The 26,604-nt window shown below is 46.9% G+C and overlaps 3 protein-coding genes across 10 annotated transcripts in view; 2 read left to right on the top strand and 1 right to left on the bottom strand.

Moving 5' to 3' along the window:
* The first annotated feature begins 453 nt into the window (after positions 1 to 453).
* Positions 454 to 12,712, top strand: BOLA3 (bolA family member 3). 7 transcript variants are annotated; one of them, XR_014528682.1, is made up of 6 exons: positions 468 to 595; positions 1,620 to 1,746; positions 3,944 to 4,032; positions 4,685 to 4,798; positions 5,066 to 6,073; positions 6,447 to 6,973. XR_014528682.1 is itself a non-coding variant. In XM_083514507.1 (5 exons), exons 1-4 carry the CDS (start codon positions 554 to 556, stop codon positions 4,754 to 4,756), a joined length of 330 nt encoding a protein of 109 aa, XP_083370633.1. In that variant the 5' UTR covers positions 468 to 553; the 3' UTR covers positions 4,757 to 4,798; positions 12,622 to 12,712. The 7 variants fall into 7 exon arrangements, 5 of the variants coding, with proteins under 5 accessions (XP_083370633.1, XP_083370632.1, XP_083370631.1 ...); XR_014528681.1 differs by having other exon boundaries at positions 454 to 595; positions 4,685 to 6,073; XM_083514507.1 differs by lacking the exons at positions 5,066 to 6,073; positions 6,447 to 6,973 and adding an exon at positions 12,622 to 12,712.
* On the top strand, positions 10,792 to 19,149 carry MTHFD2 (methylenetetrahydrofolate dehydrogenase (NADP+ dependent) 2, methenyltetrahydrofolate cyclohydrolase). 2 transcript variants are annotated; one of them, XM_083514391.1, is made up of 8 exons: positions 10,792 to 10,938; positions 12,622 to 12,806; positions 14,315 to 14,437; positions 14,603 to 14,755; positions 14,837 to 14,944; positions 15,606 to 15,698; positions 16,062 to 16,187; positions 18,083 to 19,149. In XM_083514391.1, exons 1-8 carry the CDS (start codon positions 10,805 to 10,807, stop codon positions 18,220 to 18,222), a joined length of 1,062 nt encoding a protein of 353 aa, XP_083370517.1. In that variant the 5' UTR covers positions 10,792 to 10,804; the 3' UTR covers positions 18,223 to 19,149. The 2 variants fall into 2 exon arrangements, with proteins under 2 accessions (XP_083370517.1, XP_083370516.1); XM_083514390.1 differs by lacking the exon at positions 10,792 to 10,938 and adding an exon at positions 11,345 to 11,427.
* A 1,078-nt stretch (positions 19,150 to 20,227) lies between these two features.
* Positions 20,228 to 26,604, bottom strand: part of SLC4A5 (solute carrier family 4 member 5) — an 87,801-nt gene continuing 81,424 nt past the window's right edge. The window contains exons 25-26 of the mRNA XM_083514168.1: positions 23,475 to 23,542; positions 20,228 to 21,969 (exon numbers count right to left, since the gene is read on the bottom strand). Of these exons, the coding sequence (XP_083370294.1) occupies positions 21,804 to 21,969; positions 23,475 to 23,542 (234 nt within the window). The 3' untranslated portion in view covers positions 20,228 to 21,803. The remainder of the gene's footprint in view (positions 21,970 to 23,474; positions 23,543 to 26,604) is intronic.

Here is a 26,604-nt window from a genome sequence, read left to right as displayed (position 1 = left end):
TTTGTCTTCCATATAAGGACAGAAGGATATGGGTGTATCTTTTTGTGATTGGTTATAGCAATCAGCCAATAGGAAATTCAACCAGGCTGATTGAACAGAGGCAGCCACAGGAGGAGCAAAGGGGGCTGGATTAAGGGAATATAAGTGCTGGCCATAATGGCAGGAGGCCAGGCCAGAGCTTGGTAACCATATACCACTGTGCCTCTCATTTATTTGTCTGACAAATAAATAATTATTTTAAATTCTCTATTGCTGCGTTGAATATTTCATTCCAGCTAAGCGTTAACCACAAGCAGGGTGCTACAGTAGGACCGCCTGGAAGGTGGTAGCCTCTCCTTCTGCGGAGGGGAGAGAACCTTCTGCTCCGAGCTTTCCCCTGTTAACTCTATGCTTTTGGGAGAGCCGGAAGAAGGGGCGGCATTGCGACTCTGCACGTTTCCTAACTCTCTGCTCTTGAGAAGAGCCGAGAGGAGCAACCCGGCTGCACGGCGCACGCGCGAAACGTCATCTCCCAGCGCCTCCCAGGCGCGCTCCCCTCTGACGCAACGGCGCGATGGCTGCCGCCGTAGCGAGGATGGCCGCTTGTCGGGGGAAGGTCGGTGATCTGTGGGCGGAGAGCTGCGGCCTCCTTGGCGGCGCTCTTGGCCGGAGGCCCTGGAGCGGGGAGGCCCCGGGCAGCGGGCCGTCCAAGCCCGCTCCTCGGCCCCAGGCGCAGCCCCCGCGGTGTGGGGCCCCCGGCGCCCTCGGCTCTGGAGCAGCGCCGTCGCCCCAAGGACGAGGAGAGCCCCTCCTTTGCCTTCCCGCCCCCCGGGCAATAAGGCGAGGCGCTCGTGGAGCCTGCTGCCTGACGCTGCGCATGGGTCCCCCCTTCCCCGCCCCCCGAGTTTCTGGTTTATTCTGCGTCGAGTTTCTGGTTTATTCTTAAAATAAAAAAAAATTCCTTCCAGTAGCACCTTAAAGACCAACTAAGTTAGTTCTTGGTATGAGCTTTCGCGTGCATGCACACTTCTTCAGATGGTATCAGATGGTATCTGAAGAAGTGTGCATGCACACAAAAGCTCATACCGAGAACTAACTTAGTTGGTCTTTAAGGTGCTACTGGAAGAAATTTTTTTATTTTGACTATGGCAGACCAACACGGCTACCTATCTGTAACTGGTTTATTCTTGGTAGGGATCATAGCTGTCAACTTTTCCCCTTTTTAAGGGAAATTCCCTTATTCCGAATAGGATTCCTCGCAAGAAAAGGGAAAAGTTGACAGCTATGGTAGAGATCCCAGTGCGGAATAACTTGTGGGAGAGCAAGAGCCAGGCATTTTATTTTATTGCGTGTGCCGTTGTAATTTAGGGGATTGTCAGTGGTGGAGCATGCCCTTAGCCTGCAGAAGGTCCCAGGTTTAGGCCCCAGCATTTCTAGGTAAGGTTGGGAAAGATTTGGGGCTGAAACGCTGGAGAACCACTGCCAGTCAGTGCGGGCAATACAGAGCCAGGTGCAGTGTGACTCAGGTGGTGGCAGCTTCTCGTGTTCCCATAGGGACGTTTGCATCCTTTTCCATGATTATAGTTGGCTTTATTCTGATGATATCCCAACTAACACAAACTCTTTCCATTTCTCATCAGATCCATTTTCTTCTGCGCAATATAGTGCGAACCTTTGCTTCACAGACGGAGGGAGAAATCAGGGTGGCACAAGTGCTTAAAGAAAAGTTCCCTCAGGCTGCTGCTATCAAAGTAGTAGATATATCAGGTAATTAGCAAAGCCTCAGGCTCTGTCTGAACACTTGCCATTCTGCAGGCTTTCCTGTGATCTGAATCATTTCTGTAGATAAGATTTGGAGAAAGGCATTGCTTTGTGGTTAATTGTAATTTTGGGTTAAGATTAAGAGTTGGCATTGTGTGCCCCTTAGTCTACCTTGTGGGCTTACATTAGCCTAATGAGAAATACTGTTTTTCTCATTTTGCTCTTAGGATGCCTTTAATAAAGGTACTGTATATTGAAAAATGCAGTGGCAGTACTCTTAGAGAATCAACATGTAGAGAGAAATGAAAAGGCTGGATAAATTCCCCCCCAAATCTTGTAAATTCTAAGTCCAACTAACAGGCAGTTGGTTGCCTTAGGTCAGGGGTCCTCAACCTTTAAGACAAAAAGAGCCACTTAGACCCGTTTCCGAAGAAAAAACAACTGGGAGCCGCAAAACCATTGCGACATTTAAAACAAATATATCTCCGGAGCCACGATCTGACAGTGGGCGGGAAGGTGACGTCGGGACGGTGCATGACTAACGCATGCACCGCCCCCATGCGACGTCACAGCCAGTACAGCGCCCGCCACAGTGAGGAGTGTCGGGGCGCACAATGCGCCTCCTCCCCTCGCTAGTATCCGCCCCGGAGCCGCGGCAAAGATGTAAAAGAGCCACATGCGGCTCCGGAGCCGCGGGTTGCAGACCCCTGCCTTAGGTTTCCCATGTTGCTGTTGTTGTTCTTTGGAGATTACTCGTAGCCAAATAAGATTGTTTTCCATGAATATGGTCTTAACAGTGTGTCCATAAGGGACTGTGGAGGCCAATTCTGGAGCTGCAAATCTTTCCACAGTGAGGACATAGGTTTCTGGGCAGGAGTTGATCATGGTGAGGATTTGCCAAACGTGCCTTCCTCTTAGCTCATGCAGAATACAATGCAGTTTTCATTTGGTATCCACTGCAGTCATGAACATTTCATTTCATTATTTAATACTTTACTGCCAAAGTACAGCACAGAACACAAAATAAAAATCACCTCCGCAAAATTATAATCAATAATGAAATTGAATGAATCCTAAAACTTAAAAATAAAGTTAAATGTTAGAATAAAATAAATTTTATAAGCCAGGTTTGGGCCATCTATTAAAACAGGAAGAGCAAAGTGGCCCAGATATGCTCCTTACTGAAGTATATTCCAAAGTTCAGGCAACACCACAGAGAAGGGTTGACTTTGTGTTCCCACAAATCGCACTAGTGTGAAATCTGGGGCACAGAGCATTGCTTCCCTTGAGAGTGGGGTAGAACATATGGGAGGATCCTGAAAGTATAGAGGACCTGCACTATGAAGGTAGTTGCCAGGATGTTGAATTGGGCCCTGGAGCATATTAGACCAGAATAAAAGTGATATTGCATTGTAACATTCCATAGCTCCCAAACATGGCGAGCAGCACCTTCTGTTATCACCAGCTGAGAAACTTAACAGGAAAGTAGCACCAAAGAGAACCCCACCGTGTTCTGAAGAGCTGGAGAGCCAGCATGGTGTAGTGGTTAGGAGCGGTGGACTCATAATCTGGTGAACCAGGTTCGCTTCCCCGCTCCTCCACATGCAGCTGCTGGGTGACCTTGGGCCAGTCACACTTCTCTGAAGTCTCTCAGCCCCACTCACCTCACAGAGTCTTTGTTGTGGGGGAGGAAGGGAAAGGAGAATGTTAGCCGCTTTGAGACTCCTTAAGAGGAGTGAAAGGCAGGATATCGAGTCCAAACTCTTCTTCATCTTCTTCTTCTGAAGGAAGTGTAACCTTGTGCATAATGCCAAAACTGACAAGCTTCCCAACCTAGGCTCTGCCACCATCATGATCTTTGTCACTGAGTAAACAGCTTGCCTGCCCTCATCCATCCATCATCATAGGCTTATAGAACTGTAAAGTTGGAAGGCATCCCAAGGATCATCTAGTCCAACCCCTACAGTGTAGCAATCTCCACTAGATCAAACATGACAGAAAGGCACAAATGATATATTGTAGAGTTAGTTATTATAAATTGCCATGTGGTTTCTGTTACCATGTAGATTTCTTTCCCTGGTTGATCGTGTGACACCCCCCTCCAAAAGCCCCTATTTAAAAGTGATATCAAGTTAAAAGAGCATAGGGGATTGTTAAAATAAAATAGCTGAAAATATGGTAAAATCAAATCCATTTTGTCAAGGTGGCTGTGGAGCAATGTATGAAATCCATATAGAGTCTGAAGAGTTTAAGGAAAAGAGAATGGTACAGCAACACCAAATGGTCAATCAGGTAAGCAGGTTAACATATTCTGGGTTGTCTATCTCTCTGTGGGAAATTATATTACATTTTCAGTTTCATGGATGCTTTGGATCTTGAGTTTTTGAGTTTCAAGCATTTTGCAGGATAATCTGCTCTGTTTAAGCTCCCCCAAACTGTTCCCTATTCCATTTTCTTTGAATTAACTTAATTGTTCAAGTCTTTGACCTTAGTTGGGATGAGCTAATACAAGCAGTAGAATAAATTTTTGTATGGCCAGATGTTTAGAGCATGCTTACAAGTTGTTTTGGGTTGCCTTGGACAAGATAAACTGACCAACAGTTACAATAAATAATAGTAACAACAACAGAGATGGAATACTCTGAAGGTCGGTAACAATTCACCTGCTGCTCAGTGCATTGCAGTAAACAGCATCCATACCTGGACACACATAGCTTCATTTTTTAACTAGTTGGGTTTTAAAATTCCACAAGCAGATGGCCAGAAGCACCTTTCCCCACTTTGAAAGCAAAATACATTGGATCAAATAGAAGCTGCTACTTTGAAATCTGTCTGTGCTTGGGGGTGTGTGTGTGTCTTGAACCATGCTTGGGTGTTGCCTTCTGGTCTTTGAGGTTGTTTCACCCCTTTTTGTGTAGCTGCTTGCAATGCTTTCTTCCTCCAGGCTTTAAGTGATGAAATTAAAGCAATGCATGGACTACGGATATTTACTTCTGTTCCCAAGCATGGAAGCTAGGAGTGGCTGACAACGTGCAAGATTTTCATATTCCAGAAACTGGTGAGGCTCTGAGAGAATGCTGCTTAGCACATGATACAGCCAGATGCCTTTATTTCCACCCTCCCCTGCTTCTCCATCTCCCTCTGATCTACAAACTACAAATAAAATCACTGTGCTGATGTGCTGTAAAATAAGGGTACCTAAGGCTCGTTTCAAAAGCAGTATTTATTTCAGATGCAGAGGTCAGCTCTCTTAATTGCATTGATTAACCTCTTTTCCCCAAGAAGAGTCGTGTCAGAGTATTGTGTGAGTCTCTTTTGCCAACAGCTGTAGAGAAAGAATGAAGAATATTGTAGACAGGAAGAAGTACTCCTTGATATCCACCCCTCTTTATGCAAAAGTATGCCAAAGTTCAAGGGAAAATTATAGATGAAATGTGCTGCACTTGTTTCTGGGGTTTATGGCAACTGAGGAGCTGAAAAGGAATTTCAGAACAAAAACTTTAGAGAGATTACTGAAAGAAGAATGCAGATGCCTTGTACACAGAGTGCCTTCCTTGTAATAAGGTTGCTTTAAACCAGCTGTTACAAACAGCACAGTTTTCTAGGGTTAAATGATCCTAGCAACATTGTTTTATTAGCTGTGATGAGCAGGGCTGCCTGTCATGACCTTTCTAGGAATGTTACTGCAGTTAGTTTCTTGAAATGTTAAATGAGGCATGATCTTTGGGTGAAGAGTCATTTGCCATTTTAGCATGAGCAGCAGTGTTGAATTCTGAATATCTAAAATAAAAATGCTACTTAAGTTTTCTTCCAGTCTAACTGCAAAGCGCTCTCTATTCTAATAGTATTGTATAGTGGGCTGCACTGGAATACAAAAGGGACTTGTTGGACTGCAACTACAATTAGCCATATATCACACTGTGGTCTCTGGGAACCGCCAGTACCATTGCGTTGCAACCCACTGTAATATTGGTATAGGATCCTTTGAACGCCCTGCAGCAATGTTGAAAGGGGAACAGCATCACTTCAAGCCGCAGAGAATGCAGCAACAGTATTAGATAAACCTCAGCAACCATGGCATCGTTGCTGGCATCCACCAATTACACTGCAGCATTAGGATGTCTTCACATTAACCTTGTGTGCCAGGAACCAAGCCATGCATAGTGACAGGGTACCCCTGTGATGCCATACTGCTCATCACACAGATGAGACTCAAACTGGCAGATGCTACAGCACTTTCACCATTGTTTGAACCACTGTGGTGTCCTCAACACAAGGCAAGTTTTTTTTAATTACCACTTTAATAGGGTATCTTCCTGTGTGTTTAAAAAAGGTAAAGGTACCCCTGCCCATACGGGCTAGTCGTGTCCGACTCTAGGGTTACGCGCTCATCGCGTTTAAGAGGTCGGGAGCCAGCGCTGTCTGAAGACACTTCTGGGTCACGTGGCCAGCGTGACGAAGCTGCTCTGGCGAGCCAGCACCAGCGCAGCGCACGGAAACGCCGCTTACCTTCCCACTATAAAGCGGTACCTATTTATCTACTTGCACTTAAGGGTGCTTTCAAACTGCTAGGTGGGCAGGAGCTGGGACCGAACGACGGGAGCTCACCCCGCCGTGGGGATTTGAACCGCCGACCATGCGATCGGCAGGTCCTAGGCACTGAGGTTTTACCCACAGCGCCACCCGCTTCCCTCCTGTGCGTTTAGTAATCTGTAAATCTCACTAGAATCAAGAACTGAAGGGAAGATATATGCATGTTTTCATTACGTAAACAGTCCAGCACTCACTGCAGCCGGGGGATTGAATCCCCCTTTTCCACATACAACAGAGCTTGCCAACAACTGCCTGTGTTGAAAGGAAGCAGAATGAGGTGCAGAGGAGAAGGAAGATGGAAGCCCCTAAGAGCTGCTATTGATTGTGGTCACTTGCCATTCATACTCAACAGTTCTGAGCACTTAGCCTGGCAGAACACAGTATGGAATGTGAGCATTGGGTACCACCTGCTAAGTGATTAATGTTACAAAATGGCTGTGGAACGTGATGGAGCAGATCATACATCTGTGCCTCAACACACTTTTGTCTGTTTTTTAGTCATGTTAATGGAGAGAATCGTATCACCTTATTGTCTCTTGGCACTATAAAACACCCACTGTGATCCTAAAACATAGCTTGTGCTACAACCTTTATCACAGAAATGAGAGTGTTTCTTCAAATAAAACATAACCTCAGTGTATCGCTGATGTCTCAAGACTTGTTTTGGAGCTGTTTCACCAGAGTTCTAGTCAATTATTAATTCATTTTCTTGACTGCTTTCCACAAGAAGCAACTTACAAACACTATAAAAATAAGAGTATTTAAAATTGGCAATTAACACACTATAATCCCCTAATATTTAATAAACAAATGAAACGATGGATAAACTTGGTCAGCATAAAAGAATGCCTGCAGGAGCCGTAATGACCCATTCAAAAGCTTGGGAGAAGAGAAACCTTCATTTTGCACCAGAAAGATGTTAATGTCCCTGTTCACTTGCACAACAGAAACTATGGATGGACTTGGGGGACTGGCCTGCAAACAGACTGGCTTCACATTGTAATGAGAACTGAAAATATTGGTGTAAAACCAGTCTCCACAAGGGGGAGAGTGGAGCCGTCCTTGCTTCGTGGTGCAAGCAGGAAGAAAGCAAGATGAGCTTACCTGCCTCTTATTATTCCTCCTCCTCCTCCTCCTCAGCACATTACAAACGTTTGAGGTTAGCTTGAAACTTGCAGGGGTCTTACTGGCAGAGGAGATTGTCCTGCTGTCACCTCCCACCTCTGGGAGTGGCCCTCGGGCAAAAAACGTGTGTGTGAAATACCAGGTGTTAGACCTGCTTTTCACATTTAGTGGGCAGTATTTGACTCACTACTGGAGATGTATGTTTTTGTGGCAAGAATAAGGCAATGAGTGGTTGTACTGTGGGGGTGGAGAGTATTGAGAAATACAAAGCACATATCTTTCTAATCGCACCTTAGCACACTTTGCTGATTAAGAGCATGGTAATTTGTTTTGCAAACAGGCATGTTCAGCAAATATATGAATTAATCTCTGCATGGCATAGAGCACCCTTCCCCAACTTTGTGCCCTCAGGCTGGTTGGGCCTGATTGAAGTTGTAGTCCAAACCATCTGAACATCACCAGGTTAGGGAAGGCTTGCATAGAAGTCCATGCTAAAGAAAGTAGAACCCAGCACAAAGTTCTCACATCTCCGTCGCTGACCTTATTTAACACCAGCTACTGTGTGGGAAAAGCCACTGGGAATTGTGTTACATATTATAGTGGGCTCTTTGCCAAGCCTTCCAGAGATTTTTTTCTCCCTGCTTGCCTGGGAGACTAAAAGCAGCAGGAGAGCTTCCATCAAGCAAGGTCGTCTGAGGCTAAGCATCTATATGCACACTGAGTACAGTTGCCTAGCAAGCTTTGATAAAATCAAAGAATTGTAGAGTTGGAAGGGATTTTGTGTATGAATAGCGTGGGCCTGGCACCTGGATGAGAACCCAAGTATTTTTCATCTCAAAAGAATGGCCAGACTGCCCAGGTAAAGCTATCAGTAAAACCTTATCAGGTATCCTGGCAGAAAGGAGAGAAGCCACAAAATCAAATTTCTGTCATAGACTGCCTCTTTTTGTGATTTATATTTGATGCTTTTAGTGCATAATCTTTGGCTAATGGGTTGGGCAACGTCTATAAAGGGGCTTGCACTCCTTTGTTCTGGGTCTCTCGCCTCCCTGCAAGGAGGTGGGGAACCCTGTTGCAATAGAAAAATGAAGTCTGCCTTGCTTTCACTACATCCTGCCTCCAAACATCCTTGTCTGACTGATCATGGACTTATGGGACTCAAGAGTCCCTTGGGGAATTGGGCAGCAAAAGCCAACCCCCCATTTTTCTACAACAGTTTCCAGACCCTTGATTATATTGGTTGCTCTCCTCTGCACATGTTTCGGCTTGTCAACATCCTTACTAAATTGTGGTGCCCAGAACTGGACACAGTACACGCTAGCAAGGTTATGCTTAAAATTCTACAAGGCAGGCTTAAGCAGTATGTGGACCGAGAACTCCCAGAAGTGCAAGCTGGATTTCGAATGGGCAGAGGAACCAGAGACCAAATTGCAAACATGCGCTGGAATATGGAGAAAGCTAGAGAGTTCCAGAAAAACATCTACTTCTGCTTCATTGACTACGCAAAAGCATTTGACTGTGTCGACCATAGCAAACTGGCAAGTTCTTAAAGAAATGGGAGTGCCTGATCATGTCATCTGTCTCCTGAGAAATCTCTATGTGGGACAAGAAGCTACAGTTAGAACTGGATATGGAATAACTGATTGATTCAAAATTGGGAAAGGAGTACAAGGCTGTATATTGTCTCCTTGCTTTTTTAACTTCTATTTAATTCATCATGCGAAAGGCTGAACTGGATGAATCCCAAACTGGAATTAAGATTGCCGGAAGAAATATCAACAACCTCAGATATGCAGATGACACAACCTTGATGGCAGGAAGTGAGGAGGAATTAACCTTTTAATGAGGGTGAAAGAGAGCACAAAATATGGTCTGAAGCTCAACATCAAAAAAACTAAAATCATGGCCACTGGTCTCATCACTTCCTGGCAAATAGAAGGGGAAGAAATGGAGGCAGTGAGAGATTCTACTTTCTTGGGCTCCACGATCACTGCAGATGGGGACAGCAGCCACGGAATTAAAAGACGCCTGCTTCTTGGGAGAAAAGCAATGACCAACCTAGATAGCATCTTAAAAAGCAGAGACATCACCTTGCCAACAAAGGTTCGTATAGTTAAAGCTATGGTTTTCCCAGAAGTGATGTATGGAAGTGAGAGCTGGACCATAAAGAAGGCTGATTGCCGAAGAATTTATGCTTTTGAATTCTGGTGCTGGAGGAGACTCTTGAGAGTCCCATGGACTGCAAGATCAAACCTCTCCATTCTGAGGGAAATCAGCCCTGAGTTCTCGCTGGAAGGACAGATCGTGAAGCTGAGGCTCCAAGACTTTGGCCACCTCATGAGAAGAGAAGACTCCCTGGAAAAGACCCTGATGTTGAGAAAGATGGAGGGCACAAGGAGAAGGGGATGACAGAGGACGAGATGGTGGGACAGTGTTCTTGAAGCTACCAGCATGAGTTTGACCAAAATGCAGGAGGCAGTGGAAGACAGAAGTGCCTGGCGTGCTCTGGTCCATGGGGTCACGAAGAGTCGGACACAACTAAACGACTAAACAACAAATGCCTTTCCTTGACCTGGACCTGTTTCGGGAAGCTTTTAATGTTTGATGTATTATAGTATTTTAATATTCTTTTGGAAGCCGCCCAGAGTGGCTGGGGAAGCCCAGCCAGATGGGCGGGGTATAAATAATAAATTATTATTATTATTATTATTATTATTATTATTATTATTATTATTACTGGACCCTCGACTTCTGTTGGGGCAGCTTAGAATACCGGTAGCATTAGCTATTTTTGTACCGAGAACTAAACACACAGGAAGATACGCTACTAAAGCCGTGATAAAAAATTCGCCCCGTGTCTTGGACCCCGCAGTGGAAACTTCCCCCTTTCAGAGCAAAAGAAAAGAGAAGCGCTGCCCGCGGGGTTTCCTGCCTGCACAAGCCACGGCCACGCCCCTTCCCTCAGATTGCTTTATTTCAGGACCTGTAAACGCGCTCTTCTTTCCTGCCTTGGCCAATCAGGACTTTCGATGGGCGTTTCAGCCCGCCCCCCGGGTCCCTCCTTCCCGGGTTGCATCAGCCTTTCCCTCCGCCGCTTACAGTAGAAGCCACGGAGCGCTCCTCGGAAGCCCCCCGCCCCGCATTGGCGTCATTCCCGGCCCTCGCCCAATCGGGGCAGCCGCGACTCTCCCCTCGCCGGATCGCGTCATTCCCCTTTGCGGCCAATGGCGGCGAGGCCGGCTTGGGAAAGGGGGCGGGGCGGAGCCTTTATAAGGCCTTGCTCTGGCGCCGCCGCCGCCGCTTCCTCGCCCCTCGCTCTCCGCCCGCCTTGCCGAGCGCCGTCGCCATGGCAACCGCCCCCGCGCTCCCGCTCTTCCGCATCCTGGCCCGAGCCGCCTCGGCCGGCCCCGCCGCCCCTTGCTGCTGCCCGCGCCTGCCCGGCCCGCGGGGGACTCGCCGGCTGCACCTCACGGCGCCCAGGTAGGCCGGGGGGGGTCGTCTGTGGGGCGGTGGAGCCTCCCTGGCCGGGCGCAGACTACCTGAGGAGGAGGAGGGTGATAATGGCCAGTTCGAGGCTTTCCCCTCTCTTTCCCTGCTTCCCCCCCCCGCGTGTCCCTGGCTTCGCCCGGCCGCCGCCTTGGGAGAGGAAAGGGGGCAGGAGGGGCTGGCGGCGACCCCCCCCCGCGACCCCCCGGCCCATCTCTGCCGCGCGGCTTCCCTCGGGGAGCCCCTCCCGGGCGGGCGGGCGGGCGTCGTGGCGCCACTCCCCCTGGCGGCGGCGCGGAGGGCGGCAGGCTGATGAAATCGCCCCGGCCGCTTGCATGGCTCGGCCCGGAGCTGCTGCTGCTGCTGCTGCTGGCGCGGAGTTGCTTCCGTGCCTCTGATGGGGCGGGTCCCGGGAATGCTTCAGTATTATGGGCATCGGAGGCGCAGGGGCGCCCCAAGGCTTCCAGGAGCACAGAGGTGGAGGTGCAGTGTGTGGTGTAATGGCCAGGAGACCCGAGGTCACTGCCCTCCCCGGGGGCTAGCAGCCACTGTCTCTCAGCCCACCCTCCCTCGCAGGGTTGTTGTGGGAGATTATACGAGGAGGGGGAGAACCACATGCGCTGCCTTGAGCGCTTTGGAGAATAAAAGGTGGGCTATTAAATAAATACATAAATAGTCGTTGCTTGAAAAGGAGTACGGAATCCTGTCCCTAGAAACCTGCTGAAGTGGAGGGTGCGGGTCCCAAGACTTTCAAGGGCAAAGCGTGGAGCCGTAATTGGGAAAGGGGCACCTGTCATCTTTCTCTCTCCCTGGTGCTCTTATCGCTTGAGGAAGCCTGGTCTGCTTGCATGCAAGATAATATTCTGCAGAGCGCAGTTGCGCCTTCCCCACTTCATGAAAAACAGCTTTGAGAACTTGGTTGGTGTTGGGAAAACAAGTTTCCCAGGCACTTTTTGAGATTCTGGAAGTTTGAAGAGTGTGCAAAAGGAATGTGTGAGAAAGATGATCTCTTTCCACAGCAGATTTGCCCTGTGGGTATCAGTGTACCTGATTCACCAAGACCCATTGCGTGCTAGCCAAAACCCCAGCATGGTTGGCTCACAGTAGCGGCAAGGGGGTTTCCTGCCTCACTGCAGGAAGAAGTGAAACTTGCTTCGGAGGCTGCACCAAAATATCCTCCATTGTTTGCACAGAGATAGTAGCTTGAGTAAAATGCTTTTGCCTGAATATATTTAAATGTTCTTCCAAATGGGCTCTGTGAAGTCATTCTACTGATACTGCAGTGGCAATTGCATGTAGAATTGGGCATTTTCTATTTTTTAGAGCAAGAGAAGGCCTGATCTTGTTCTGGAGCTCATCCTTCTCTTACTCTTCATAGTGCCTCTGAAGTTGTGTAATGCCTTTGTGGCAGTTGTTCGTGTGAAGTTTTTAGCTTCCTTGCATTCTTGCTCCATTTTGCCAACTGTTGGCTGTAGTGCGCATGCATTCGGCTGCACCCCCCCATGTCCCTGTCCTTTTGTTAGGCTCCTGCCTTCCATGAGATCTGTGAACCTTTAAGTGTTGGGTCAGATAGCCTGGGAATAAGTGTAAGCTGCTCTGTGGGAAAGTAATGAATTTCCAACAAGACACTACGAAGCTTTTTGGGGATCAAATGCTTTAAAAACTCTCTGCTTGCAGGAATGAAGCAGTTGTCATTTCTGGGAGGAAGCTGGCACGGCAGATCAGGCAAGAAGCCCGTCATGAAGTGGAGCAGTGGGTTGCAGATGGAAACAAAAGGCCCCATCTCAGTGTGGTTCTAGTTGGTGAAAACCCTGCCAGTCACTCCTATGTCCTGAACAAAACCAAGGCTGCGGCTGATGTAGGTAAGTCTTTCCTGGCCAGCGTCTTCTGCAGTATTAGTCATTGCACTATTGCTGGCAGAAAAAGGGTCTCAGATGAGTGTCGGTCCCCATAACTCAGCTTGGTTTGTCTCTCCTCCTGACCATCTCCTGGAGCCTGTCTCAGCTGCTGCTTCCTCAGCTGCCCTTCGTTTTGAGCAGTGTAACCTCGCCTTACCTCAGGAATACTGGCTGCAAGTGGTTCCCAGGGTTTAAAAGAGGCATCCTTCCTGGCCCTACCTGGACACACCCAAGACTGAACCTGGGATCTTTTGTATGCAAAGCAAGTGCTCAGCTGCTGAGCTACAGGCCTCCTCTAAATTTTGGGCAGTGAAGGGGCTGGGGTGCAGACGGGTGTGCCTTTCAGCTATATGGCAGACTGGCCAATACACTCTCTCCACAGTCCACTTAATTTTGTTTTCTCTGGCTTCTGCCATCTCACCCCTAATGCTGCTGCTCTAATAATCCTGCTTCACTTTTGTGTCAGTAATTGTTTCAAAGCTTGAGGTAGGAAATTGAAGTAGGACTTGAAAAGCTTCAAGCTGAAAAGTGCAGCACGTGTTGCCTCTTTAGCACTTCCTGCTACTATGGTGGTATTAGTAGCAACAGCAGAGATCTAAGTGCTTTAAAACAATATTTTGGGTTGCTGAGCTTTGTCAGAACTCTGTCTAGGCAGCAGTTGCTTTTGGGGCTTCACTCTAGATGTGACTTTTGAGTGGAAAATGTAAAAGGAGAAAAGACCCCAGGGCTTGGCAGCCACTTGAGGTTTTCATTTCACTGGTCAGATTGCAGTTACTGGATCTTCACTGCCTCATCCACTCTTGCTGTAGTTTGACATGAGGACAGTGGGCCTCATGTATCCTAAAGAATGTACACAACATTTTTGCACTGTTAAGCAACTCTGGTATTCATAGCTTCGTTTAGCTGGCTCCAGCAGTTCCCTTGCATAGTTTGCAAGCCTGCTAAGTGTTTTGGGAGGGGAAGTGCTAACCAGGGGCAAAAGGCACAGGCTCACTGTCTCTCCAGATGTAGGATCATATATAAAGACACTTGTGCTTCACCAACTTGTGGACAATGTCACAATTAAAAGCCCTTCCCCATAGTCCAGGACACTTTTCACTAGAAAAGCCAAAATGGGGTGTTGCTCACTGCATCTATTATTTCTTTTGCTTCTTCAGAATACTTTCCTAACAAACATTGCAAAATCTATTGTATTCTGCATTTCCATCTGGATCTGTTCTGTATCTTAATTTTGTGTGCGCTGCTGTTTGCCTATTGTGTTCCTTCTCTCCTGTATTTTTCCTCCATAATGACTTTTTAAAAAATTGTAAATGGCTTTGGACCAGGATTCTATTTGATTTCTCCCCTCCTGCCCCCCAAATAAAACAGAATAAAGTTTACACTGGAGCCATTCCTTGACTTACACTCATGAAGTATGGTTTACCAACTTCAATTGTCTTTTGACCCTCTTTCATCACTTTTGGTACTTGTAGGAATCAGCAGCGAAACGATCCTGAAGCCAGCCTCCATCACCGAAGAGGAGTTGCTGGATTTAATCAGCAAGCTAAACAATGACAGAAATGTAGATGGCCTCCTGGTTCAGCTCCCTTTGCCTGGTGAGTGCCGTGCTTTAGGAGAAGCTCTTCATCCAGCATTCCTAGACACAGTCCCATAAGTGTCAGCTTCTGATTTCCCCCTCCGTTCATCCTGTTCCTGGGATTACATGCATCTGACTCCTTGCACTAAAATCTCTCTCCCCCCCCCCCCACTTTCCCCTCCAGAGCATATCGATGAGAGGAAGGTCTGCAATGCTGTGAACCCAGAGAAAGACGTGGATGGCTTCCATGTGGTGAATGTGGGCCGAATGTGCCTTGACCAATACTCCATGCTGCCAGCGACACCTTGGGGCGTGTGGGAAATCATCAAGAGAACGGGTAGGTGTTTGTGTGCAAATACTGCTGACCTTGAGTCGCTTGAAAGAAGGCAGAGCCTGACTTGGGTGCTCTGTGTTGCAGGGATTCCGACCCTCGGCAAGAATGTGGTTGTGGCTGGACGGTCAAAGAACGTGGGGATGCCCATTGCCATGCTGCTTCATACGGATGGGCGGCACGAGCGCCCCGGAGGTGAGGGTCTGGGGGGCCTTCAAGTGCGAGCTGCTTTTTCCAGGGATTCTTTTCCTCTTGGTCCACTTTCCTGGTGAGACGGAACTTTTATGATCTTTGCAGGAGGCAGCAAGTCATGTTTGCTGCGAGTTCTTGTCACTGTGTGGCCCCAGACTGACAGGTCCACTCTGATACTGCCTCTTGCTTGCCTGGATAGAAAAGGGTGGAGGGTGTTGCAGGGGTGGGGGCTGCATGTGCAAAACTGGCTTTTACAGTACAAAGTTAAGAACCACACTGGTCGCTCCACCCACTGCCTGCATGTTGCCCATATAACCCTTGCGTTGTATGGAAGGTGTGCCTGCCCCACATTTTCCCTTCAGCTGAAGCCTTTAACTCCGAATCGTTAAACTGTTGTTGTTTTTTAATGCGCTTTTTCTTGAGGCGCTGGGAGGTCTTGGTGGACCTCTTAGTGGGAGTATACAAAGTAATCAAACCCAAACTGTTTCATGAGGCAGGTGCGAGGAGTGTAGACTCTGTGGGTGGTAGGAGCATGTGGTGAATTGCCAGATGAGCTGCAGCCCCATTCCGCCTCCCTAGCTGCCACTTGCCCTTCCGAAGGCCGTTGGAGGCTTCTGCCAGGAGGCCCAGTGTGTCCTGTTCTCACTGTAACTTTTCTTTTCAGGGGATGCAACAGTAACCATCTCTCACCGCTACACTCCAAAGGAACAGCTCAAGCAGCACACGATTCTTGCTGACATTGTGGTTGCAGCTGCAGGTAAGATTCTGGGTGTCTTCCTTAAGAAAAAGAGCCTGAAAGCCGAAGCCCTTGAAGAACACGGCTGCCATTCCTGTAGTGGCCATGCTAAGAATAACTAGGAAGGCTTCCGCTAGGAGTCTGAATGCCGATGCTTCTGCCTGTGGAATTTCACATGCTGTTTCAAGCAGATGGCTACTGGCTTGCAGTGGCTGCCCTATGTTATGATGGATGACAGGCACCCTTTGTCAAGCTCTTGGGCTTTGTCCTGTGGCCGTCTGCCTGTGGCCGCATTAAATGAAGATCGGTAGCTGCCTTAGATGTTACATGCCGAAATGAAAGTGAATGAATTAAAATGTTAACCCCTGAAATGTTGCTTTGCAGGCATCCCTAATCTGATTACAGCCGATATGATCAAAGAGGGAGCTGCGGTTATTGACGTTGGCATAAACCGAGTCCGGGACCCTGTTACTGCAAAACCAAAACTTGTTGGAGATGTGGATTTTGAAGGTAAGCAGGGGGCTTTGTATTTGGACCCCCAGTCCTCACAGTGTCTGATCTTGCCTTGCCTTAGGCCATCAGAGGCCATGTAGCTGTTTTGGTGTACACCTCCCATCCATCTTGTTCTGACTGATGGAAATTGTAGTTCAAAACATCTTGAGAGCGCCGGGTTGGGGAAGGCAGGGTTAGACAGATAGGCTCCTGCTGTCTCAGCTATCCTTGGGAGGGTTGCAGTTTTGAACGAGCTGCATAGCTTCTCCTATAAGGCAGTGGGCTAGCTTGATGCAGAATATATCCGGTTACTTGATATCTTACATAAAAAAAGATTGTAATTCTTCCTTGTAACTTCATCCTGCAACTTCTGGTGGATGGAGCAGCTGGTGGGCTGCGAATTTTGAATCTGGTGCGTGCTCTTGGCAGCACGGAGTGGACTCTTGCGTGTGACCTTGTTTCAGCGAGTAATGGCAGGAGTTCAAATTTCTGAAAGCTTTAGCACATGCAGCTCTTGATACTGTAAATATCAGCTTAGCTAACGTATTAAGACAGTTTGCCCGGCAGAGAAACACCTAGATCTGGCCAGTTTTGTTGTAATGTAAGGATGGGCAGCTGCCCAGAACTCCTGCTGAATGTACACCACTGTGTGGTTTGGGACTTCTGGCAAAAGGGCCTGACTCCCTTTCCACTGTTGCCCTCGCAGGACTTCTCCTACCAATTACTCTGGCTGATAATATGGAAATACTCTTAACTATGGAAGGCATCTAGAATGGAGAATATGAGGGGTGCAGGCAGTGGACTTTGAAGGACACTGTAGCTCCTTAGGGTTTGTTTGTTTGTTTGGTAAAGGTTAATAAGGATTCTGAACCTCTTAGGACAAGGATACAAATTATGGGTATGTTATCTCACAATGCTAAGTTTTAGATATTTTGTTTTTGTTTTATTTATCAACTAGCATGGAGACAAAAGCTCAGAGGTCTCTGAATCTGGGAGAGGTCTAGAGTGGCTTTCCAGTGGCCAGGGGAAGTGGCAGTCAGCAGCACCTGTGGCTCTTACTTTGCCCTGCTTGGTCCCCTTGCCCCAACATTCACACTGCTGTGTCACCACAGCCTTTCCCAGCCCAGATTTCAGGATTAGCTTCTTTGGGGCAGCCTCCCTCTGCACCCCCCATCTTCTGTGATGGCTCTCTGCCTGTGGAATACTCTCCCCATGGAGACTTGCCTGATGCCTTTGTTACATATCTTTAAGTGCCAGGCGAAAGCATTCCTCTTCTCCCAGGCCTTTGACTAATTAAACAATCTATGGCCTTTTAAACTGTGTGTGTGGGATTGTTTTTGTTTGTTACTATGGTATACATTTTTATGTTATATTGTAAACTGCCCTTTGATCCTTGGGTGAAGGGCAGTACAGTGGTGCCCCGCAAGACGAATGCCTCGCAAGACGGAAAACCCGCTAGACGAAAGGGTTTTCCGTTTTGGAGGTGCTTCGCAAAACGAATTTCCTATGGGCTTGCTTCGCAAGACGAAAATGTCTTGCGAGTTCCTGCGGGGTTTTTTTCCTCCCCCCCCTTTTTCCCAAGCCGCTTATCAGCTGATCCTAAGCCGCTAAGCTGCTTAACAGCTGATCCGCTAAGCCGCTTATCAGCTGATCCGCTAAACCGCTTATCAGCTGATCCGCTAAGCCGCTAATAGCGCTAAGCTGCTAATGGGCTTGCTTCGCAAGATGAAAAAACCGCAAAACGAAGAGACTCGTGTAACGGATTCTTTTCGTCTTGCGAGGCACCACTGTATAGAAATACAGCAACAATTTTGTCCTTGATTCGCCTCTGTCCTGCTTGCGGCCTCCTCCTAGGGCTTTTGACACTTGTTTTCCTTCTATGCTCCATCATCTCCTTTCCTCCTTTTCTCCAGGTGTGAAGCAGAAAGCCAGCTACATCACTCCAGTCCCTGGTGGGGTTGGGCCCATGACAGTTGCCATGCTCATGAAGAACACCATCATTGCTGCAAAAAAATTGTGGCGGCCTCAGGAGCTGGAAGCCCTAAGTGCCTAATGCTGGACTTCCTAGGGGCAAGCAGCAGCAGCATTCCAAATCTCTTCCCAAACACAGCCTAAGGGACAATGCAATATTTATTTATTGGCTGAAAGGGCATCAGAGAGTCGCACTCTGGAGTATTTATTTTAAAGCAATTTTTTTCCAAGGCAAAAGGGTCCAACATGATACATGATTCCGATCATTTAAGCGTCTGCGTTTATGCGCAGGAACCAAGCTTGAGGTTAGGATAGAGGGGAGTGATTGTGCTATCTCTCAAACCCAGTAGGAAGCTGTAACTGAGGGCCAAGTGTGTGTGTTCATTGTACAAAATGTCTTAGTGTGTACAGTGGTGCCTCGCAAGACGAATGCCTCGCAAGACGAAAAACGCGCAAGACAAAAGAGTTTTCCGTTTTTTTGAGTCGTTCCGCAAGACGAATTTCCCTATGGGCTTGCTTCGCGAGACGAAACGTCTTGCAAGTTCTTACGAGTTTGTTTCCTTTTTCTTTAAGCCGCTAATAGCCGTGCTTCGCAAGACGAAAAAACCGCAAGACGAAGAGACTCGCGGAACGGATTAATTTCGTCTTGCGAGGCACCACTGTACACGGTGCAATTTCAATTCACCAACCTCTGCTGAACCCAAGAGATACTATGTTATCTGCTAGGATTATACCACAGCTATTCTGGAGTCAGATGTTGCTATTTTCTACAAAGCCTTATTTGTATGACCTTTTGAAGCTCTTGTAACTAAAGTTCTCAGTTCCTAAACATTTTTTTTGAAGATGGAATGGACTCAAAAGCTAGACAGTATTTTGAGATATAGTGTTGTTTTAGCCTGCAAAAACTTGGGTGAAGCTCGCTGTGCCTGTTTAAGCTTGCTTGCTATTTACATGGGCTGTTACTGGAGCTTGGAGGTTGCATCTGAATAAAAGCGATTCACATAGCACATTCAAATGTTTGCATTCCAATGTGTGCACTGACAAGGGGGATCTTAATTGGGCAGAAGAATAGTAACTCGGTGCTAAGCGTATGTGTTGTGTGTACAAGTAGTATCCCTGGTATTTGTGTCCCCAGGTTTTTTTGAATACCAAATCTCCGTGTGACCCATGTGGTTTTGTTGCAGTCTGGTAAGAGTCCCATTTTTTGTGACACTTGACATTTCCAATATGTGACTACATCTGATAACACACTATTACTCTCTCTCTCTCCAACCTGGTGCCTTCTAGATATGTGGTCTACAGTGCCCATCAACCCCAGCATCATCCAGCTATGCTGGAAATGAGTCATGGGAATTGTAGTCCAAAGCATCTACAGGGGCACCATGGTGTGGAATCCTGACTTACAGCACCCAAGTCATTTTAGATGGTATAAATCTGAGAATCCTTAGCAAAATACTGAATTGGCTCTTGAAGATGAACATGATTTTCATGAGCACAACACAAACGGAAGAGGTTCAAAAATTTATTAGACTATAAGTGTTACTATAGTAGCAATGTAATAGCTCTGGGGCTGAAAATCTTTTGCTTTTGAAATTGTGTGTGTGTGTGTGTGTGTGTGTGTGTGTGTGTGTGTGTGTGTGTGTTTGTAGTGGCACTGAGCACTGCAGTGCTAAGTAGCTGATGGTGGGAGTAATAGATTTCACAAGCACAGGTGCATGAAACACTTGGCTTCCGCAAACAGCCTTTTGATTTACAAATCCTGCTAAAACTTTATAACAGTATTGTTAAAGCAGCCTCTACTAAGCAGTACACAGTAGTGGTACAAAATAAGTAAGGAAAATATACAAGGCTATGTTCAAGTTCAAGTTGTTCTTGCAGCCTTCACTGGCTTGGCACCTTCCAATGGTTTAGGAATCCAAATCCTACGAACCTCCACTAGCCTGGCCACGCTACAACGGACTGATGGGGCACAAGTTTCAGGGAGGCTAAGTTAATTCTATTTAGAAGTTGTTGCCCAGGCATAAAACACTGCTTTGTTGAATTTTGTCCAACAGTTAATGGGTACTTGATTGACATAATATGATAAATAGGATGCTAAATTCAAGTTTTTCTTTTGTTTTGACTTCAATATTTACAAAGTTACAAGGAAATCACCATTAAGTTCACACAGGTTCAAACCAGGTGCAATATTTAGCAGGCCAGAATATTCTGTACATAAGAGTCCTGCTCTAGAAGTAAAGTATCCTTTCCAAAGAAAATATCAAGTCTTTGAAACTGCACAATAGGGAAGAAATGGTAACTGAAATTTTTTTGATTCCAAGATGTTTTTTTCTGACAAGTAGAAGGAATGATCTTTAAGCCAGTTAAGGCCAACAGCAATCAGCAAACTATCAGATAGCTTGACAGCCAGGTGACAAGCCACACACTCACATTTCTGTTGTAGACCGCCTTTTTCTGTGACATGTGTGTGATGCTGTTTGAGTAGTCCTTGGCTAAGGGACAATTTCTAAAGCCTTTAAAAGTTCTTGTGCTCCTTTGATCTGGGTCCTCACCTCCTACTGAGCAGAGTGGGGGGGAGGGCTTCTGTTGCAACAGAATAATAAAGATCTGCCTTGCTTTCACTGGATCCTGCCTCAGCTCATTCTTCTCTTGACCAATAATAGCTCAGTTGGTTAGAGCAATAGTGCAGATAATGCAAAGATTGCAGGTTCTCCTGTATGGAGCAGCTGCATATATTCCTACACTGCAGGGGGGTGGTCCATTCCAACTATGATAACAAAATTGGGGGACTTAAGTCCCTTAAAAGGGATGTTAGGCTGTTAAAGCCCACCCCCCAATTTCTTGGGGACAGTGGTATTGGCACACACTGAGGGAGGTATCTCATGGCACTATGGTTGGCCAGGGATGCCATGCTGGGAACCCCCAGCTCTTAACAGAAAACACTCATTCACTAAGGGCTTACCCACATTTCCTCGTGTTCAGATGGCGAAGGTGACCATTCTCTTGGAACCAGCTTGGGGCCTTCATGGTAAATGCACAAACAACCAGCATTTCTCATGAAGGAATTCCACAGGAGGTGTCTCCTTGGGCAAATTGTTGAGAGTCATCAGAAGTCCAAACCTGCTTTGCTGCAACTGGATTCTGTGGCTCCTCCGCCTTCGTCAACAAGCTTGTGCAGCATTCAGATAAATGATACGTCATTTGAAGATGGCAGTAATCCGGCTCCTCCTGCCTCTGCAATACTATGGTTGATAGTGAGAGAGAGGCTTTTTCTACAGGAGTGGAAGGTTTAATACACTTAGCTACCAAGTGAATAAAAAAGCTACTGGCTCCACTGAGAGATGTCCTACTGAAATCCATGAGCCTTCAGAGGAAAAGACCAGCAGGTCCAATGGGAAGGAACTGCTGCAGACCACAGGGAAGACACCCAAGTCCAAAAATGATACTGTTCCTCCAGCCAAAGAGCTCAAGTTCTAATAAGTTCCTTTGTTCCCACAGACTTTTAAAGTCCTATTTCCATGTTGCTTGGATGGATCTTAAGCTGGAGATCTAGGGTCATCATGGCATGTGACCAAGCAGGATGGAATGTCACAAATTGTCTAATTTTCTGATGCTAAATGTGTATATATATATCTACATACAAAGGACCCCCCATTCCTGGGACTATAGAGTGGTCTCGCTGCCCATGTCCCGGGGGTGCTTCTCTGTGTCAGTGTCTTCATAATCTGACTCCATCTCTATCTTCACCTGGGGCACAGCACAGATGGGATTTCGAGAGTAATTAAATGCAGGAGAAGACGGGCAGGAAATCTTCAGGTGAAGTGTAATACTGGAAGAAAAGCAGAAAAGGGGGTTAGTTGGTCAGACCATTGCAGCCAAGGAATTCTATTCTATTCTATTCTACTCAGGCCTTGCTGTCCCTCTGCCTGACAGCTCATCATGCGGCACATCTGAACAAACCCCCTTTCCACCCCTCTTGTGGACCCTGAAGGCTCACGAAGCAGCTGCAACCTGGTGCCCACTTGGCTCCCTGGCCCACAGTTCCAATCCTTTCTCATCTTGCCACTTCCTCCTAGGCTGACCATGGTGGTGGTGGTGGTGGTGGTGGCGGCGGCGGCGGCGGCGGCGGCGGCGGCGGCAGAGTTGGGTCCAGCCCTGCTTTTTGGCTTGGCCAAAGCTGCCCTTTGTTTCACTGGGTGCTGCTCTTCAGTCCATTGCTTGCTTTGCTCCACTTCCTCCGGCCATCCTGTGCCTTGGCCAGTCTCTCTGCATCTCTCTCTGACTTGTTGCACAGGCTCTCTCCTGACTCTGAGGACAGCGGGCTTCCTTCCAGTTGCCTCACTGTCATTGTCCTTTTCCTCATTCCTTCTCCTTCACTTAACATTCCTCATACCTCCATTGGCTTGACCTCAGCTGCCTTGCCAATTACTTAATTTATTTACTTATTTACAGCCCACCTTTTCCTTCAAGGAGCTCAAGGTGGCATACCTGGTTCTTCTCCCCCCTTTCCATTTAATCCCCACAACAACTCTGAGGGAGGTTAGGCCGAGAGGCAGTGACTGGCCCAAGGTCACAAGCAGTGAGCTTAATGGCCAAGTGGCAATTTGAACCCTGGTCTCCCAGGTCCTAGTCCAACACTCTAACCTGCACTGCAATAGCCCACCCTCCCTCCCAAGATGTCTTCCCAGCTGTCAGTTGGTGCAGTAACACTATTTGTGCCCTTGATTTGACTCAGAGCTAAATGGACCAGTTTTTATGTCATGTCACTGAACTTGACTTGAAAACATTAGTTGTTACATGAAATGCTCACATTCCATATTTTTATTATGCCAATCTGTGCTGCAAGACTAGAAGATAGAGGGTTGGGGGCCCTCAGGAAATCTCCACTTGGACATGTTCACCTGCTCTCCAATTTGTGTGCTGTTTCAAAGTGCCAAATAAACATTTCATTGTGTAAATCAGTGCCGTGACTGCTTAACATTGTAGGGCGTAGAAGAAAGAGATGGCAGAACCCTTTGCAAATTGAAAAGGGATATAGCAATGAGGCATTTAATTGCTAACCCCTTTATAATTGTTAATGATCTTCCTATTCTTAATTCGCCTTTATCAGGACTCCCCCCCCCCACCAGAACTCAGCCACTGCCATTATAAGAGAACAAGGGTGGTGTTCATACTGAGTTACAGCACCTCTTTTTCTAGAAAAATAGCACTGCCCCTTATAACCCCATCACCTTCTGCTTTCTGCCCCCCCCCCCCCAGATCTGGAGGATTCTCTGTTTGCATTTCTTTACGTTAAAGTAGGAAGGCTGTCAGCTGACCAGGTGTGTTGTTTACCTGCGATCCAGGTCTGACCCGTTAGGAGATGCATCAGAACGCAAAACTGCAGCTGGAAGACCTCTTTCCTGCAGAGAAACAGAGATGGCTATGAAACTGTTTCAAGGCAGGGGAGGAGGAAAGCATGAAATGAATAAGAGAGAGGAAGAGCTGCAGAAGGAAAGGCCCAGCTTGTTTCCAACCAAGTTCTCATCACCCATTCCCAAGGTGCCTCCATCCATCACTGACCACTTTCTTGGAAGGAACTGATTAGTGAAAAAGGATTTTGGATTTAATGAAATTTGCATGCCCTGCCCTGCCCTCAACCAATTTTAGTAGAACTACGTTCTTCCAATAGTCTTTTAAAAGCAATGGCTTGAAGCCACCCCCAAATGCAAAAGCCCCACCCCACCCCTCTGGGCTCAGTGAGAACATGGCACACCATGAGATTTCTGGGAGCTCATGACCTCTGTTCCCCTGATGGCACCCCCACTTCCAGAAATTAACATGGGGCACAAGCAATCCATCTGTGCAAGCCCAACTGAAGTGAGTGTCCCCCCTGCTGCTCTGCCCCAGCTCCCACCCCTCTAAACGGGACTCCTGGCAGCAGGTGAACTGTTGGGCAGACTTTGCCCTCAAAGCACCACACTGGTTTGACTCCCACTCTGCTGCCACCGGTAACAGCATCCAAAATCTGCTGCCTCTCACCTTGCTCATGGTAGGGCGGCCTCTGATGACTCCACTGAACTGGAGCCTTCTTGCAGGAAAAAAGTGAAGTGTGTATATCAGACATAGGCATAGTACGGAAGACAGGCATTTACGAGTCCTGAATAACCCAGAACACTGTTCACCTTGGCTCTTCTGAATGCTCTTCAGCTCATCTCAGAGAGGCAGCACGTCGGTTTTTGCATTGGGCTTATCAACTTGCCCTTTCCGAAAAGGTTCACAGGGCGGCTGGTGGGTGATTACTGGCCACAGGTCAGGATCCTTCCCCAAATCCTTTCAAGTGCATAAGGGCCTTACACTATGCATTCCACCCAAGAGCAGGAAAGGCTGTTCCATGTGGAGTGCAGAGGGGTGATTAACCCTTTCTCCACCACCCACTGCATCTCCCACTCCCATGCTTTCCCTCCCACTGGGTTTCAAACGCCTCTTTGCCTCCCCAAGAGAAACACAGCTCCGCCCAGCTGATGGATTTACTGCTGAGGAACTGGACAATGGTCTTCTGAGAAGTGTTTTAGTGCAGAACTTCATTTCCTGCAACTAGAAACAAAGGACTCGGCCATCAGTATTACCCAGGATATGCTGCAAAATGCACCTATGAAGTCCTCCTGAGATAAGGCCACAAAACTCATTTGCCTTACAGCCCACACAGGAGTTTAGTGTGCGATTGGTGCTGCTCATCCATACAAGCAGCCTACAGGTTCCACATTACATTGCTGGCATCACAATGTCACAGCCTGTATTTCATATGAATTTACTCTTTTCATGGAAAATCTGATAGGAACAGTTTAAAATTAGAAGGGTAAAAACCTAAGTACCCATTTGTGATATTCAAATGACCTCATTTGCAATATCCTCTGCCTGGAGGCAGCCCAGGATAGTTTTGCGGCAAGTGTCAGCAACAGAAGAGATCTAAGGTTGTTCTTGAAATCCTGAACATCCCTAGGATCACTGTGAGCCAGCTAAATGCTCATGATATCTCCAAACTGCAAGCTCTAAATGGCAGCCTGGAGCATCACTGGGTGTGCCAGGGGCCTTAAAGTGGTGCCTCTGCAGAGCGCTACTGCGCCATCATGTGAGCTGGGTATGTTTAGCCTGGAGAAGAGGAGACTGAGAGGTGAAAGGACAGCCATCTTCAAATAACAAAAGGAAGATGGAACAAACTTGTTTTCTGCTGCTCCAGAGTGCAAACCTCAAACCAAAGGATTCGAGTGACAAGAAAGGAGATTCTGACTAAACATTAGGAAAGACTTTGTGATGGCAAGAGCCAGTGGAATTTATCCGAAGAACTGGAGGCAGAGAATATCCTAAAAGCACCCAAATGCTCTGTCTGTCTCCTTATCCCCACCCTGCAAACATGCACACATTACTTCAAGCTGCAACGTGAAGTCAAGTTATGTCTCATTCTCTCCATGGGTTAGTGTGATTAGTAACCAACAAAAGATAAAGCCCCACTGAAATGAAGGGGAAATATGCAAGAAGCCCCCTCCTCTTCTTGGCCAGTTCCAGTTCAGTTCAGTGGCTCTTGTGTTTCTGGTCAAGCATGTCCAAAGGTTTTGAAGGTGCTGAGTTAGCTGTTAATTAAATATCTGACAGCGCGTGAGCATGTTACTTACTGGAAATGCAATGCATACTGTTTTGGGGTTCAGATGGGACAGGGTCCAGTGGGATGGTTATGACAGAGGGAGTGGGGAGCTTGGGCTGGGAGAAAAGGGGAAAGAGAGACAGTGAACAACTCCAGTGGTGCCAATGGGTTCAGGTTTATCATGGCAGGGCAGACGCAACACTCAACCCAAAGGAAAACACATACAATCTGAGTATTTGGAACACATCGCATCCTCAGATTCATATTAAAGAGATAAACATATCAAAGAGGTAAACAACTACCTGACATTCAGAAGACATCTTAAGGCAGCCCTGTTCAGGGAAGTTTTTAATGTATGATATTTTAGTGTTTTTTTGCTTTCTATGGAAGCTGCCCAGAGTGGCTGGGGAAACCCAGCCAGATGGGAGGGGTACAAATAATAAATTATTATTATTATTATTATTATTATTATTATTATTATTATTATTATTATTATTATTATTATATTAGAAGCTGGGCAGAAAATCAGCCAAGTTACCATGACTTTTCCAAAGCACTTCTCATAATAAATGAAAACTCTTTCACAGGGACCGTAGTAATGTTGTTTCAGTTTGAAAATTTTGGTCACTCAAAAACAAAGTAAAAAACCGCTCACTTTAAAAATAAGAACAAACTTGATAAGAAATTCATTGCTCGGGCACTGAATTGTCGTAATGTGTATTATGCTGTTGAATTGTTTATATTGTTGAATTGTTTATATATTTAAATAAACAAACCATTATTTTATGAGAGAAAGGCATTTTCATGAATGCAATGGGCTGGTGAATTATTCTTTCTTTAAAA

The sequence above is a fragment of the Podarcis liolepis genome (genome assembly GCF_965112155.1).
Source record: "Podarcis liolepis genome assembly, chromosome: 7".
Lineage (NCBI taxonomy): Eukaryota > Metazoa > Chordata > Lepidosauria > Squamata > Lacertidae > Podarcis > Podarcis liolepis.
The sequence above is the reverse complement of the archived record's forward strand: the minus strand, read 5'-3'. Positions and strand labels throughout refer to the sequence as shown.

Coding starts and splice junctions, on each gene's coding strand:
- BOLA3 (XM_083514503.1), top strand. CDS start 554: ATGGCTGCCGCCGTAGCGAGGATGGCCGCTTGTCGGGGGAAG. Junction 1,747..3,943: donor CAAAGTAGTAGATATATCAG/GTAATTAGCAAA, acceptor CATTTTGTCAAG/GTGGCTGTGGAGCAATGTAT. Junction 4,033..6,568: donor AACACCAAATGGTCAATCAG/GTAAGCAGGTTA, acceptor CACATACAACAG/AGCTTGCCAACAACTGCCTG.
- MTHFD2 (XM_083514391.1), top strand. CDS start 10,805: ATGGCAACCGCCCCCGCGCTCCCGCTCTTCCGCATCCTGGCCCGAGCC. Junction 14,438..14,602: donor GGTTCAGCTCCCTTTGCCTG/GTGAGTGCCGTG, acceptor TTTCCCCTCCAG/AGCATATCGATGAGAGGAAG. Junction 14,756..14,836: donor GGAAATCATCAAGAGAACGG/GTAGGTGTTTGT, acceptor TCTGTGTTGCAG/GGATTCCGACCCTCGGCAAG.